Here is a 17769-nt window from a genome sequence, read left to right as displayed (position 1 = left end):
AACCTCTACAAAGACCACAAATCTTTGCTAACTTCCTCATTGAAGTTACACAATAGGCAACAGGGATTTTTGGATTTGCACTGTCAGTGAGTCACAAAATAAAGGCTACCTCTATTAGGTCATTATTGTCACGTGTACCCAGTACAGTCAAAGTCTTACATGTTCTAATCAACTGCAAAATGTTGCCAGTCTCCAGTGCTATGATTAGTGAGTAGAACTACAGTACCCTGGAATGTCTGACTTTCTTACCTGGAAGATCTCAGAGCATACTGTAGCTTACAACCCAGTCTTCCATTTGGACTCCTCTGTATGGATGTTTTACAAATTTAAACTATAGAGCAATATTTTTCTCTTATTATTTGAGTAAAATGAACCAACAATCGAATGAACAACATGAATAATTTTCAATTTAAAACTAAACACATTGCATCAAATGTAGCAAACAAGATATATGGACAGACAGAGTGGTACAGGCTGGCCTAATGTCTTTGTGCATGCTGATATTTACAGATTTATTGGTATGTGTGTGTTAATTTCTTTCTTTTGCATCATCCTGCACGTTCCCTCATTTGGCAAACAAGCTGCCGACTATCATCATTTTTAAATTTCTTTGAAGAGTGTGTGTTTGTGTGACTAAACGTAACAGCCTGATACCATCTCAATTACATTAAAGAATTTCTATGGTAGATTTCATTGGGCATAGTAAGGTTATATTGAAGGACATGGAGATATTTGACCAAAAGCAATAGATTTGGAGCTTGTAATGAGACAAACATAAGCAACTTATTTGGAAAAGAGGTCATTTTTTGTGAAGTTGTCATTGTACATAAGTTTCTTCAGGCACCACACTAAAATCAAGCTTTCTCAACAATTGTGAACATCCTAGACTCAGAATCTCTATAACTCTGTGATGGCCTGTGCAATCTTCTATTCTGTGGTGGTGACATCATTCAATGAAAGGCCCACCAAAACATAAAGCTAATTAAAAGGGCAGGCTCCATTATGGGACAGACTCTGGACCCACCTAGAGGTAGTAGTGGAGGACAGACATAAAACAAAACTGAATGCCATTATGAACAATTCTGCACATCTGTCTGACACACTGACGCTGAGAGCTTCCAGCCAATTAATTATTTAGCAAAAGTGTGTCAAGATCAAAATCTATCTATCTATCTATCTATCTATCTATCTATCTATCTATCTATCTATCTATCTATCTATCTATCTATCTATCTATCTATCTATCTATCTATCTATCTATCTATCTATCTATCTATCTATCTATCTATCTATCTATCTATCTAGCACCCCACCAAAGGGTTGGTTCCTACCTTCTACACCTTATACCTCAGACAGGCTTCAGAGTCCTGAATTGAATGCAGTAGGTTATTTTTTTCTCCTTTTTTGGTTTCATGCATCAATATTACCTTGTTTCAGGACTCCAGTGCAGGACAGTCTTTTAGTTTTCATTGCAGCTCACACTAAGCTTCCTGTGATGGGTTTGGCTCCATCATTCTCCGCTTGTTCTCCATAATCACAAATAGCCCTTCGTTCAAATATGCTTTAAAAAGCCTGAAAAGAACCAGAAGAAAAGATCAAACTTCCTTCAGCTAAACAAACAATTTGACTGCTTGAGGGATTAAAAACTGTTTGACGCAGGGTGGGTGCGGGAGTAATGGAGCCTGATAAGTAAAGGGATATCCTTTCCATTTTGTATGTGTTGCCTGTTGAATTCATGCTTTAGTAACAGCCCAGACTTACTCCAGATACATCTTCAGTTACTCCGGATATAAAGTCATCTGAATGAGGCATTATTCTTAAAAGCTAAATGAGGGAAGCTTCATATTATGAGTTAGTGGCATTTCCATAAGATTTAAGATTGACTGCAATGGGCTGATGTCCCATCCAGAGTGAGAAAGGTCAAATTGCAGTGTGTAGAGGCACAGGAATTCCTGGAATCTGTACAGAAATGCCTAGAGGGGGTGTTATGGTGGGCGTATGAACCAATAAACAAAGAGGCAGGAAGGTGGTTACTTCCATGTGCATGTTATTACTGGCATACACTCTGCCTGCCTGTGATGAGGAAGAAGATGTATTATTTGAAATAAAAGTAGCATTTCATAGGCAGTATGGGGCTTTAGTAATGGCAATGGACTCTAAACCTCAAAGCTGGGGGTTTATTGCCCACCTGTGACTCATTGAGCAAGTTGTATAACCTGCCTCTGCTCTTGTTGTTTTTTTTTTAAAAAAAAAGTAAAGATGTAACATATCTTCATCTTGTAAGTCTCCTTCCATAAACATGCCTGCTAAATATTTACTAATAAATTTGAAAAAATCATGGCAGCAAATTACAGTTCAACTGCCATCAGGATTTCACATTTTTTTTCTACCACATTGCATTCTGCTGAAGCTGATTAAACTTCAGAATTCCAAGCTGTTCAGAAATTGGCTTTATCCTTGCCACGTGGTTGGCAGGGGCACCCTAATCAGTGCAAGGCAGTTTGGTGTTACGGATGGGGAATTGAGCTTGAATGTTTAAACCATAAGGCTTAAGTCATTACTGCTGTCTTACGGTTTGATACTGAGCAGGTCGTTCATCTCTTTCTGTGTTGTTTTGTTAAAAAATACTGTATATACATTACTGGTCAAACGTTTTAGAACACCTCAGTTTTTCCAGATTTAATTAATTGAAATGCAATGCATGACCAAAATGGTGAAAAGGTAAGCAGTGAACAGCCAAAGGTTTAAATTTAAAGTTTGGGTTACCAAAAACAGAAAAAATAGACATTTCAGAATATTACAAATTTGCCTTCTTCAGGGAATTACAAATAGGTTACAACCTACAGATGTTCTGCAGCAATTAAAGTAAATCAAGCCTTGCAAGTTGAAGCAAACAATTTGCACAAGTGTCCCAACTTCTGTTGATTACTTAAAAAAAAAAACCCTGTCTGTCTTAAAGCAGAGTTGGTACAAACTGTGTTACTACCCTCTGGACAATATTACACCGTAATACATCAATTCCAGTGATAATGGCAAGAAAACGGCAACTAACAAATGAAATGAGACAGAACATTCTTACCCTTAGAAGTGTAGGACTTTCATTGAGAGAAATTGCAAAAATAATCCAAGTGTTAGTGAGTAGAGTGTCGTACACAATCCATAGGTGATTGGAAACTGGAAGAAGCCCTGATAGGAAGAGATCTGGCAGAGCCAAAGTCACAACTCGATCAGAAGACAAGTTTCTGAGGGTCACCAGCTTGTGTGATAGGCAACTCATAACACAACAGCTTCAAGCACAGTTTTACAGTAGTTGACAAAAGCAAGTGTCAGTTTCTACTGTGAAGAGGAGACTTTGTGCTGCAGGTTTGACAGGGCGAGTGGCAGTAAGAAAGATGTTCCTTAAATTGCAAAATAAGAAAGTGAGGTTTGCCTGGACAACTGCAGCCTGGAAGAAAGTTTTAGGGGATCAAATGACTTAAAGTCTGAAATCTTCGGTTCATTGCACATGGTGTTTGTATGCCATAGAGTTGGTGAAGGGATGGTCCTTCATTGTGTGACGCCAACTGCCAAACATGGAGGAGGAAGTTTGATGGTCTGGGGTTCTTTTGCTGGAGGCGGAGTTGGTGACTTGCATTCTGAATCAAAAGGGTTACCACAGTTCGGTTGTTATCAGCAAAAGCTTGCTACTTTGATGAATCAAAAATTTGAAAAAAATTTTGTACACTTAGTGTTTTCTTGACTTATTTATTTGTCATTGCTTATTTGTTCTATGCCTTGATTTCATAAACCATGCATTTCCGTAAAAGCTGAAAAAAGCGAGGTTTTCTAAAACTTTTGACCGGTAGTGTATGTTTGTATAATTATGTGATGAATTAAGTACAACCCTTGGAAATTGTTGACTTTTTCCACATATTTGAACAGGCAAACAGTAGATCGTCACACAAACAGTGACTACAGATAAAGATAACGTGCTTAAATTAAAACACAAGAAAAATTGGCCTTTTTAATCATTTAGTCAACAAAAACATCGATATATTTTTAATGGTCTACTGGGGTAAAAGTAAGTGCACCCTCAGAAGCTGGTATTGTCCCCTTTAGCAATGATTTCTTGTAGGCATTTTGCATAACTGCTCACCAGTCTCTGTCATTGACTCTGTGAAAATTACTTCACTTGTTCTGTTTCAAATCCCACCATAATGTTTCAATGGGATTCAAATCCAGTCCATAACCTTCCACGTCTTGTTTTTTAGCCATTCCTTATTGATTTTGCTAGTGTGCTTCAGACCATTACCCTGTGAAAGGGTGCATTTTTGGTTTAGTTTCAGCTTTTGGACACATTTAATGTGTCTAGATGGCTTCACATTCTCCCAAGCACACTTTATGAAATAGAAGTCATAGTTGATTTTGGCTGCAAGCTGCCCAGGCCTTGAGGCAGCAAAGCAACACCAAACCAGAACATTTTCAACGCCTTGCGTCATAGGTGGTATGAGGTTCTTTGGCTGAAATGCTGTCCTTGGTTTGAACCAAACTGATTAATCTGTCCGGAACAAATTGTTCCAGAAGGTCTGGTCAAATGGCAAAATGTTGTCTTGAAACACCTCACATACAGGTCACGTTTATACAGTCTCTTTCTGATTGTAGATACATGTCCTGATGCCAGTTTTTGCAAATGTTACCCTTAAATCCTGCCATGAAATTTTGGGATTCTTGGAGACTTCTTTTTGTATCAAACAGTAATTTCTTGGACTGAATTTGCTGGGCCAGACAGTCCTGGACAAATTAGTTGTTTGAAATCTGTGCCACTTTTAGACTTTCCTTACAGTGGAATGAATAATAACTGGGCGATCTTTTTAAATCTCTTTCTTCAAAATCACATTATAACATATCAGTAACGACTAAACTATGAACCTTTGGGTTTAAAGTCCAGTTCCTTATCCTGCAAAATCAAACAGCCCTGTACTGATCAGAACACCCATACCAAACATGAAGCTTCTTTCTGTGGGCTTTAGAGAGCTCTTTTGATCTTGATATGATGAAACTACACACATCAATAGCAAAGAGACCAGCCCCTCAATATCTATAGGTTAAATCAGGGATAGGTAATTGTTTTTAATGGCTCCTTATTAGGAATACGATGCAAATGACAAAGGAGCCAGCAGTTCTCCATCTAACTTGTTTCCATTTACATCTGTGCGGATTCATCATGCACTCTCTGGTTTAATAAAACACTTAAGAGAAAAATGTGAGACTGAAAGTTATCCGTTTTTGGAGTCCAATCATTTAAATGATATCCTTGGAAAGGAAAAAAATCCATGATATAAGAACCTAATATTGCAGAATAACAAGTTTAAATTAAATAAGGTCTGACATTGGGAAGGATTGGTTTCTAAATAAGCACTTCGGTTGGAATGAAACCCCTGCAGCCAATGTAACCCTCCAGGACTGACATAATTTTAATTAATCCTTTATTGATTTGTCACATACATAGTTATACAGGACAACACGCAGTAAAATGCATCTTTTCGCATACTCCTTGGAGAGGAGCGCAAGGTCAGCCATTGTACATCGCCCCTGGAGCAATTGAAAGTTAAGGGTCTTGCTCAAGGGCCCAGCATAGTAGCATCTCTTTTGACAGTGATGGAGATTCGAACCGGCAACCTTTGAGATGCCAGTGCAGATCTTTAGCCACAGAGCCACCACATTGCCTACCCCTGGATTAAAAAAGACAGGGCCCACCTGCATACTCCCTAAGGAGGTTCCAATCACTGGCATCTAATTCGGATTCTGATTTTATGAATTGGAAGTGGTGATAAATGGAAGGGGGTGTTATTACTTTTTCCATGTAACATGTCTGCATTCTTGTTAATTAAGAACATGTGAATGAACGCACCATGTCATTTTTATGTGTTGTTTGTTCAAGTATATCACCTTTATCTGTAGGCACTGTTTGTATGAGATCTAATGCTTGCCTGTTCAAATATGTTTAGGAAAAGTCAACAGTTTTGATGGGGTGTAATTGCTTTTTCCCATGATTGTATATTTATATGTAAACTACAGGTGACTCTGTATATAAAACCAAAAGCTTATGCATTTTCTATATACACTGTGTGAGTGTGTGTGCGTGTGCATGTGTGTGTGTTTTAAGTTATAGAAATGTATCCTGATCTTGTATAATTTCATTAAGTAAAGGCATATGCTGAACATACAATAATACTTCTAAATTTAATATTCAAATTAAGATTATGTGAATATGCCCTACATTGGACTAGCAACCTAGTGACTCCATGATAGGCGACCCTGTAATGGACACAGCGAGTTCAGAGATTAAAAGTTGGTAAAATGGATATGAAAACTTAGATTAGAAAAAATGCCTGTATAGGAAATAATGCATGATGATAAACTTTTGCATCACTAACTCTTGCTTTTATTTTGTGAAGCTATGCATCCAACAGGTTTCCCAGCTGCAATGCCTGGCACGTTTCCTGGATATGAAGGGGCAAACCAAATAGGAGGTGGTAAGTTACTGAAAGCTTCATTGAGAATGCACACACTCATGCATGTGTTTACACTACAAAAGTTGAAATGTTATTTTTGCAATGCCATTTTTGGTTTTCATTCTTTCATTTTGTTACTTAGTCTGTGTATCTTTCAAACCACTGAACAACTGAAAACCAAAGAGTCTAATAAAGTTTGTAGGAAACTTTAGAACTTTAGAAATACACTGTCATACTTGTACAGCAGGCCTACTAAAGCACAGAGACACACTTAATCCTGCCCTCGAGTTCTTACTGGTCAGCTGTTTTTTATATGGGTGCCTCTCATAGCCAGGAGAGCAACATGGGTAATGATTAGTTCTTAAATTAAAGTTCTGAACATGTCCCCAAACCAGATCAATCTACTGGGCTCCAGAAGCTGAATAAACTTTACCCTTGCAAGATGTGCATAAATCAGTCTCATAGGTGATCCTTACCTCATCTTTGTTATGGGTGTCCTGATCGGTACAAGACTGTTTGGTTTTGCAGATAAGGAACTGGACTTTAAACACAACGGTTCATAGTTTAGTCGTTACTAATGTCTTACAGTGTGATTTTCAAGAAAGGCATTAATTCCTGGCTGCGCTGCTGTTGTTAAAAACATATATAAGTGGCTGCATGAAGGAATGACCAAGTCTGAAAAAAGAAATGTTGAGGTGTCGACTGGGTCATACTGTTTTTCCTGCTTAATTAGGCGAGTCCTTAAAGAAAAGCTGGTGCATATTGGTGCAAAAAGTGAACAAAGATAAATAACAAGACATAACCTGTCAAGCCTGGGCTTATTGGCTGTCTTGCTTGGGTCAGAATGAATAGGAGCTCCATCTGGCTTAGTGCATGAATAGATGCCTCTTTCCAGGGTTGTCCGTTGTTTGTAGAGGTCTGACCGGAGGGAGCAGTGTTGGTTGCCTTCAGTGGGCATCTTCTCAGCACTGTGGAAGGAATGGGAAACGATGCAGGTTGGTGTTACATTCCTCAGATATGCATGTATGACTCATGTAATAAAACATTATTGTAATGAACCCTGATCTTGTAAATTTCATAGGGTAAAGTGATCGGCTAGATATTCAATAATACAAATAGCTTCAGCATTCAATTATGAGTGTGCAAATGTGCCTGTATTAGGCTATCAGCCCAATGACTCTGTGATGGATGACCCTATAAGGGGTTTGGCGAGTTCAGAAAAATGGATAGTTTGCATCGTCGTGTCTCTGGTTGAAGCAGAGAAAGTAACAAAAATGGACTCGATAGAAAACCATGTTGTGCAATACTTGCAAAATAAGCTGCCAGCCATGTGCAAATCCGAATGGTATGCCATTATTTTGAAGACGAAGCACAATGCAAAAGTAAACCAATGATTTATATCACATAGCACCATGTAAGACAAGTACTAAGCTCAGGCAACTGATCTCCAGCTCAACAGCCCACCAGTGAAAGCTACTCTATATAGACTATGGCACACAGCAAATCGCAAAACAAGGTGGACCTTTACAATCCTGTGAAACACCTAGCTAAAGGACACACTTTGGAATACTAAACTGCTAGTATAACAGATTTATACAAAACTTTAGATTGGAATATTTACTGTATCGGAAATAACACAAGAGGAATAAATCTTGTTTTTATTTTACATAGTGGTACCTCCAGCTGGTTTCCCACAGTATACAGCAGCAGTGGCAGCACCTGTTCCAATACTTGGTAGCTTTCCTGGATATGAAGGGATGGGCCCAACAGGAAGTGGTAAGTTTACTGAAAGTTGACAACAGACATTAGAGCAATTTAGATGGGAACAGACCCTTCATTTCAGCACAGCTTGCTAGTCCAATTCACTCAAGTCTTCCAAAACAACATCATGTCTAGTTCTGAAGGTCCTAAAAGTCCTACTGTTTACCACGCATGCAGCATTTACACCACAGCAGTTTAAATGCACCTTCTGCAGTGTTTTTTGTTTATATTTTTTTTTCCTTATTTTACATTCTCAATGAGTTTGGATTTGTCGGGTCTGTCAGTATTTCTTTGATTGAAACTACTGAGTAGCTGAAACCAGAAGTTTCTAATTATGCATGCTTAATTTGTAAACTTTATAGAAAGTCCAAATGTATACATTTTACACTGTAGTACAGTAGCACATACTGTAGATATATCTGAATACACCCTGAACAGTTCTTACTGGTCAGCTGTTAAACATTAGGATGAGTCATTGACTGAGTTGCTGGGAATGTCCGACTACATAACTGCTGGCTACAGGAGTGCACCGCAGATGCCTTTGACTCACTAAAATGATGTAAATGAAGACTGCTGCCAAATAAGATGTGTAATATGACAGGGCCATTTATGCCTCCAAAAGAACTTGTTGCTTAATTTTATTCCTCATTTACTTTGAACGTGGTGGCACAGTGACTACTTTTCCTGCGCCATAAAGATTGGAAACAAATCTGGGAGAATTAAAAAGAACATCACTTTAGTTCATGTGGATGTTTGGGCTTTTGAGTGCTAGTACGAACATGGTGTCATAATTCTGGAGTATGAACATAGCGCCAAATAAATTAACAAGAGTATAAATGGCATAATAGCGTTGTAACTGGAACGACTTGGCCTGAATCATTTCCCACAGATAGATAAACAGATGTAATTTCTGCTGAAATCCTAAGGGCGTGTAATCATCACTTAAAAAAAAAAAAAAAGGACACATGAACATAGCTAATTAGGAGATGTTGCCTATTTTCTTTACAAACTTCGTAGAGCTTATTCCAAAGAAAGGAGTGTCTATTGCTCTTGGGTAGTTTGCCAGCTTTTGAAAGCTATGTTGTGCCTTTTTTGCATACTGTCAAGGTAGTTGTCCATCCCCTATGAGTGAAGAAAATAAAATGGCATACATTACAGATCTTTCTCCATTTTCATCACACATCTGCTTATAGATGATGGAGGTGTGGATTCTCCCACTCTAATCGGAGATGATGTGCCTCTTCAAAGCCTAACGGACTTGTTTTTACATTTTGCACAAGTCCCTGAAGACCATGATCAATTGTTTCAGAAGTGTGTCTTTCTGGTGCACACTACCTGTTGCTCTGTTGTTGAACCCATTTTGGGAGGAATCCTGCATGCTATTCAGACCTTGTGCGAAACAATCTTTTAACAAAACAAATAGTAAATGTTGCTTTGATTTTGCTGCTGCTTTGATTAGATCCAGATAGTTTTAAGTATGTAAATGTAATCTTTTTTTTCTTTCTTTCATCACAGGAGGATTTTTACCTCCACCCAATACTGGCTATCCGAGTGGACCCTCACCAGCTAACATTGAGTGGAAGTAAGATCAATGCTTTCAATATAAGTGGGTTCAATCTAAAGAAAGCCCTCTGAAGCCAAGGGGCCATTCAGATGTCAGATTAAACATGCAGTGCGGGTTAAATAGGAGAGGCCGAGCACTTAAAATTGATTCCCACAGGGATGGATAGCAGTTACAGAGATGACATCATGCAGATAATGCAGTAAATCTATTTAAAAGGGAGACAGAGCGATGTGGCGCATATCAAATAACGGAAATGTCAGAGATCGTTATTTCCAGGCTGTGTAATGTCCTTAAGAAGTAGCTCATGCAATGGTGATGCCATCTCTGTTTCTTCATCTTGTGAAATGTACAGCAGCTTTGGAGAAGGTGAAAAATGAGCAGGAATAATTAATATGACCTTGAAGGAGAGGCTGAGAAAGCCAGATTAATTTAGCATGTGCAAAATATAACAGATCATCCTCTGTACCGCTTAATACAATACAGGGTCACAGGGGATTGCATCTGTCTCATTACCATGGGATACAAGGCAGGAAACTGCCCTGGATTGGCCCCCAGTCCATCACAGGACCCACTGACACACCCACATCTACACTTGCACTCCCACTGGACTAATATGGAATCACCTAAAGCCTGATATGTCTCCTCTCAAGTACTCCGAGGAAATCCCCATGTTTGTGTGTGTGTGTGTACATGAATGAATTCTCTTTAATAAAAGGACAAGTGTCTGTCCATTTCCTATATCTCTGTTATGTACCATTTGGTAAGGGATTTGTAAAAGCAGTGCTTGTGTTTGTGAGACATCATCATTACTGCATGAATTAAAAAATACATTCCAATAGATATAAAGCTTGGGGAAACTCTATATATAAATAACAACTCTATATATTATTATTGGGTAGCTGGGCAAGAATCTAGTCTAGCTGCTAAGAAAATCAATCCCTTGGAAGAAAATGCTCTAAGCTAGTGTTTCTTAAACTTTTCTTTCTCACAACACAATCTTGATCTTCTTAGTGTCTTCGAGATCCAGAATTACCATCAACGGTAATCTTGGGGATTCCTTTACCGCCTACAGTCACCCGCTAGCAGTCTGGGAAACCTCAAAAACTGTAATAGGGCGCTTATTATGACCTGCAGTGTTTTCACTGACCTCCTGCTGTGAGGGTAGCACCCTCTGTTGGTCAATAAGGGTACCATTACCCAGACTAACATCACATTATGTACAGTATGTATATAACATACAAAGTATGCTTTTATTGGTTCATCCAAGATCTGGACAGAATACATAAAATAAAAGTTGTCACTGGATTATTCAAAATACTGAATGAAAAAACGAATGTGAATGTTACTTTGTTTCATAGAATTCCATCATTGTCACAAGATGAGGCCAAAAAAGCCCTTCATGATTACGTTTCTTCAAAGTGCTGTTATGGCAAAGATCCAGTTGAACAGTCAGAGATCACAAATCTTGTAGCCCACAACACTTACAGGGTAAGAGCATATCTGTTTATGTCTTTCTTTACCTGAATGAAAACCATTTTGAGTTATTTGGATGTGTAGTTTTGCCACATACCTTTTTTGACCCAAAAATGTTTCAGTACAAATGTTACAATAGGAAAAATTTATTTTTTTTGTTCTTTTCAGTCCTGTTCTGCTTTTAAAGTACATATGATTTTCTGAAATTCTATGCCCTATTGTCTTTCCTATATGTTACCGTCTGATCTGATAAGTGCTGTCTTGCACCTCCAGAGTGCAGGTTTTAGATCCTGAATTCGGCACTGACTGTGAATTTTGCACATTCTCCTCTGTTTTTCTACAGCTAATTCATACTTTTGCACTAGTAATAAAAGTGTTAGTGCATTTTGTTTTTTTCATTTCAATTATTTTTTAGCTTGTTTGTATTTTTGTATTGTCTCAATGGTGACATCAGCATGATGATATTTTTGCTCCATGTCTCCCTGTGGTTCTTTTTCTCTTTGCTGGTCATTTCATTCTCACTCGAGCTGCATGGAACATCATATTTTTTGCTATAGAATAAGATCTCCTCGATGTATTGGCATTTGCTAAGGTTTCTTATTTAATTTTTTTTTACAAATGAGGGTAAATATTTTGAAAAAAGAGCTTTTAGACTCAAAGAACTATTGACTTTGGATCTCTCTACTACAAGTGTACATGGAGTTTTTTCTTTAAACTTTCTGGGTTTGCTTAATTCTTGGTTTTGACCTTGGTCTGTTTTTAAGACTACCCCTTGTTTTGCCCTTTAGTTGCCTTCATTTCTTGGTGAACTAGAAGGTAAGGGTACCCTCTGGGTGGGGTACCCATCCGTCATCGACATCATAGCTAAGCAAATAAGCTAGATGGGTTGAAGGCTCTGGTCTTGTTCATGACCTTCCTGTGCTCTTAATTAGGACACACTCACACACACCACATTTGTTTCACAGATGAGATTAGAGTTGCTAAATAACCTGACCAACACTTTTTTCAAATGTGGAAAGAATGAATTAACTGGAGAAAAACCGACACATCCTTCACGTAAGCAGTGACCATGCCTTGGATTCATTCCATGACACTGTGACCTGCAGCACAAATCTGTCATATTTTTCACTGATGTTTTTAATATGAAAATTAAGAAGTAGATTTGTAGTGTGAAACCAGCCATACAATATTTGTCATTTCTACATAACCTGCCAGCACTGGACGTTGCACAGTAAGATTATCATTGCCTCCTAAATTAAAAAATATAAACCAAGTAGTAGAAAATTAATTTTTAACCACTGAAACTGAGACTCCATTTACAAAGATATATTAATTACAATTTGCTATGCATATTCTGTACAAATCAGATTATGCTTAGTGTATGAGCATACATTTATTCATTTCATTTTTCTGTGCAATTCTGCAGTATCGCCTAGAAACGTTTACTGAATCCAGAGAACCTGAATGGGCAGAGGAACCTTATAAAGGTGAGCTCGAGATTTTTTTCCTACCCATTAAGAAGACAGGAAATAATAATATTAATGTTGATCTTTGGCAAGTTAAGGCTTAAAGAGCTTTCTTAGAATGTGAAAGACATGTTTGAAACAAAAGGGTTTTTAATAATATTATCACTGACTTTATGTTCCCTGTAGACTTTACCTAGTATATGGGGACATCAGTTTGATGATTTTAAAAGCAATTATTTCTCATAACATTAATATTTTGGGTGTAAGCTGTCTTAACACTTTTTATCACTACTAAATTCCTTCTAATGTAAATCTTCATCTTCTTCTTCTTCTTCTTTCGGCTGCTCCCATTAGGGGTTGCCACAGCGAGTCATCTAAAAAATTGTTGTCCTCATATTGATTTGGCAACATTTTACACCAGATGCCCTTCCTGACGTAACCCTCCCCATGTTCTGAAAAATGTTTCTAAGTAAGAATGTTGCATTTATTTTCATAACAGATTTTATTTTCAGTTATTAGGAATTATGAGGCACTGCTGTCTGTGTAACTTTCGCCTCTGGTTGCCCTCTGCTTTGTTGTTTATGTGCAGACAGAGGCCACAATAAAGGGTTCATCCAGCAACTCTGTAATTCTTTATATCGCTCACAGCAGCCATTACAGAACTCTTCTACTTTTTTAGAAACATTAAATATAACAGATACCTGTAACACAAAATGTTTAGAGGGTCTCATCACCTGCATGCCCTGTAATACAAAGTAAAAAAAAAATAATCTTTTTATTTTAATCTTTAAATGGAAGGACCAGGAGAGGGACAATATCTCTTTGGGCCATGAGAGGGTAGCCACCCTGGTCCGCATCGGGGGCCACAGGAGCAGAGCTTAGAAGCTCAACCCTGTTGGGGTCTGTGGCCCCAGCCAGGGGTTGCCCGGAGTATTGTGGAGCCCTTGATTGCAGCACTCATCGCAAAGCAGCTGGAGCACATCTGGGGCATTATAAAAGGGATCGCCTCACTCCATTAGTCGAGCCGGAGTTGGGAGGAAGAGGACGGAGCTTGTGTGTGGAAGAGTGGAGTGAAGGCGGCAGAAAGAGAAGAAGAGAGACTTTGGCTGGTTTGAGCATTGTGTGGTGCTGTACAATATTGAAAACTATAATTAAACATGTCTGTTTTGGACATTTGGTGTCTGTCTGTCAGTGTACTGAGGCTGAAATACCACAATGGTTATTAACTGAAACATTATAAAAAGCCAAAACAAAAAAAAAACCTCACCTCACAGTAGCCATTATAGAACTGAGTGCACGCCCAGATGCGTGTGCCCCTTTTCCCTTTGGGGAAAATACCATTTACCTCCCAGCTCTGCAATAGCCCTGTTTCCTATTAAAATTCAACTTGGCACTCCTGGTCTTTTAGCCCTCACAATTTAAAATAACAAACAAATTCTATATAAATAAGTAATACTGGTTGGCTGTAATTGGAAAGTTGTATAACCTCTGTTACATCAGCATTTTATTTTTGCCGAGACATGGCAATTTGTGTAGTCGTCAAGAATTTCATATCATATCATGATGAAGTGACGTGACTGATGTCATCAGTGCATCGCTTTAAGAGTTCAGTGTGCCAGGTACATCAGTATCCAAATTTGCAGATATTCAAATGAAAAAACAACCTTTGTGTGTGTATTAGTTTTGCAATTTAGACTTTACTGTGCTTGAGTTTTACTTTTGATTTCCTGACTGCAATTCTTCAGTTTATATTTGTGTATCACTGACTTTGGACTTTCTGCTTGTTTTACATTTCCTCTGCTTGTCATCGTCTGTAAACTTGGTAGCTTTTTGTGCTGCAAGGCTATCAATACTCTACCAGTTTTGAACTGTCACTGTTTCCAAAATGTAGTATTGTCTTGCAGTGATTGTTCCCAGTAAAACCTCTAAGATCATAGGTGGGTGAAGGCGCGTAATAAAGCTGGATCAGTAAAGATCTTGTGCGTGTTAATGTGTGTGTTTGTCAACTTATCTGATGTACATTTTAGGTCAACAAGTGGATGCGAACATTCAGCCTCCTCCTGCACCATGGAATGTTCCTGTTGATGTCAAAAAATTCTTTAAAGCTGAAAAACAGTCCATTAAAATCCCATATACCTCTTCATTAAAGGTAATTCTCATTCTCTTATTTGTCATTTGAGAATGAAACCATGGTCATTTTAGTTAGGTAAAAGGTCATTATAGAAGTCTAATCTTATAATGTAGTGGCTTTAAAGTGGTGTGTTAGAGATCAAGGCATCGATATTACATTTTTTTTGCTCTAGAAGAGTAGACTTTGACTTCTGTCTGCAATTAAGTTAAGTTACAAATGGAAGATGAAATGTTCAGTCCCTTTTTGTCACAGATGGGAAATATTTAACCACTATATATAAGCAGAAAAGCAACAACTATAACTAGATATGGTACTTTGGAGCTTCAGAGATGAATTTTTGCCTGATTTTGTGATGTAAACAGGCAATCTATATATCATTTTGTTATAACTGAAGTACAGTAAAACCTTGATTATCCGTCACTCGATTAACCGTCAGTGCAAAAAAAAACCAACAAAACATTGAGCATGCCAGCTGATTACTACTGCCACACGATACGCTGCAAGCTCTGAACATTGGAACAACTCTCCCTTCTGCTAGCACATAGTGTTTTTCCTCAGCATCACATGTCATGCCGCATTTTGATATCAGTGTCAGTTGCGTACCTTTAGCTTTCATAGTTTCATAGCTTTTCTCTTTTGTTATAATTAAACTACTATACACTGTTATGGCCGATTAAACATATGCATGTGGTGTTGGAATTGTCACAAAAAATTGAAATTATTAAACACGAAACGGCAAAAGTGCTTCAAATATTGTTTTAATTTACGGAGTAGGAAGAACAACAGTGAATGATATAAAGCATGATGCAGACAAAATTGAAAAACGTGTCGAAAATGGAAACCACTGACGGTATTGTTATTCCGTATTAATGTTAATGTTTTCCGCATTGTAATTGTCTTTTTAAATTCTGTTATATTATGTTTTGTTAATATATTGTGACATGCAGGCAGCTTGTGTCTGGGTGAAGGGCTTGTGTTCTGTGAGGGGCGGACATGTCCCTTAGGAGTTGAGTGACGGGAGAAGTTAGAAGAAAAAGGAAGGTGTGGCGGAAGGATGTTTTGAATAGGGATTCAGGAGACAATAAGAGTGTTTACAGTACAGTAAAAGACAGAACGTGAGTGGCAGGAGATAATTATTAGTAGGGAAAGCTTTCTTTTATTGTTTTGGAGATGTGCTCTGTAACCCAGATAACGAAGTATAAGACAGGGCACCGTTTGTTACAGAATGATGACTTCAAGTAAAATGTAGCAAACTCCATTACCTCCGAGTTGTATTTGCTTATTACGCTGGTCATTACAATATTATTTAAATTAATACATTTTATTGATACTACATTATTTTATTAATATTTTCCATCCATCCATCCATCCATTTTCTAACCCGCTGAATCCAAGTACAAGGTCACGGGGGTCTGCTGGAGCCAATCCCAGCCAACACAGGGCACAAGGCAGGAACCAATCCTGGGCAGGGTGCCAACCCACTTATTAATATTTTTTGTTGTTGTAAATAAATATGACTATTCTGTAAACTAATCTATCATTTTTAAAGTAGCTGTTCTGTTATTCATCTTTTCACTTATCTGTCACGTCCTCAGGTCCCGACCCCTGATGGATAATCGAGGTTTTACTGTAGTGCCATGTTAAGCAGTGAAAGGAATTAGAGCAACAGCCTCAGAGTTAAATGACCAGTCCTTGAATCTGTCTGGCAGCTGAAATATCAGTTTACAGAAATTAAAACCCTGAAACATCTACAGCTTCTTTTATAACATTTTTCTTTTATAACATTCATTCATTTTCATTTTGTTATATTAGGGTCCTACAGTGACCCTGTTCTCCTCTTTTTTACTGCATAGACCTTAACAAAATGTCATAAATTCCATAATCTTACCACTCTGTGTGGTACTGTAGTTCAGCACTTCCCCTTCCCTTTTACATTCTATAACCCCAGGAAATTTGATACAGTAAAAGAACAGGCAGGAGAAAGTTACACATTTATTTATGTATTATAGATAATAAGTTTTATTAGAACTAAATAGAGCTTTATTTGTCCACATCGCGAAATTTGGCTGGTGCCACATAAAACAAATAAAATGTGGCTTTTACATGAATCATGTGAATTGCTTATGCACAATATGATTTAGAAGTTTGCCCATTGAACAAAAAAAATGGAAATTTATGAATGTTCATTTGCATTTCTGCATTTGATTTCAAGTACCTGAAGTTAAGATATACTTTAAGATTGTCTTTTGACAGTTATACTGTTTCACCACTTTTTTTTTTCTTTTCTTTTGTGAAATTTTATCTCCATTGGTTTTCTAGCCTAATACATTGTAAAAAGCTGAGTGAGTTTTACTGAAGGCCATCTACTTTATCGGCTGCCCTGCAACACCTCTGCTTCACTCTTTCATAGCTCATTCCACGTGTTTGTTTTTTTTATGTGCTATATATCCTGCTTGCATTTATGCTGCTGGCTCTGCCTCAAACCACTCACTTGAGTCAGAGTTGTCAAAGTCCGCACTCACTTGCCCCAACTCTGTGAGCCAATCTAAGCCATGATCCCTCCCAAGACTTAAAGTGGCCAGTGACCAGTAGCTGCTCTTGTAAATTCTGCTATTTAAGTGTCTGATTGTTCTCCTCCTGCCACCACTCACTTGCTAGTTTTTGTGTGCACACACCCTCTGCAGCTTTCCAGGAAGGCATCTAATAGAGGAGCTATTTTTGAGGATGATGATTCTGTACTAACATCATGATTTTGTGCTACTCCCTCCCTAATGTTCTATCACTTGCCCTCCCTACATTGTTTAACATCAGCCATGTGTAATAAATGTGTATGAAAGTAAGTGTAAGTTGAATAATTATGCTCAGCTTATTTTGTCCATT

At 37.9% G+C, this 17769-nt stretch overlaps 1 protein-coding gene across 1 annotated transcript in view; it reads left to right on the top strand.

Annotated features, from left to right (window-relative positions):
- LOC120540398 (protein SSUH2 homolog) overlaps positions 1 to 17769 on the top strand; it is a 56053-nt gene that overhangs the window by 20995 nt on the left and 17289 nt on the right. Inside the window, exons 2-7 of the mRNA XM_039771123.1 lie at positions 6438 to 6515; positions 8166 to 8270; positions 9771 to 9837; positions 11178 to 11307; positions 12719 to 12779; positions 14786 to 14907. Of these exons, the coding sequence (XP_039627057.1) occupies positions 6438 to 6515; positions 8166 to 8270; positions 9771 to 9837; positions 11178 to 11307; positions 12719 to 12779; positions 14786 to 14907 (563 nt within the window). The remainder of the gene's footprint in view (positions 1 to 6437; positions 6516 to 8165; positions 8271 to 9770; positions 9838 to 11177; positions 11308 to 12718; positions 12780 to 14785; positions 14908 to 17769) is intronic.

This window comes from Polypterus senegalus, chromosome 12, assembly GCF_016835505.1.
Source record: "Polypterus senegalus isolate Bchr_013 chromosome 12, ASM1683550v1, whole genome shotgun sequence".
Classification (NCBI taxonomy): Eukaryota; Metazoa; Chordata; class Cladistia; order Polypteriformes; family Polypteridae; genus Polypterus; species Polypterus senegalus.
Note: the sequence above shows the minus strand (reverse complement) of the source record. Positions and strands in the feature narration are given on the sequence as shown.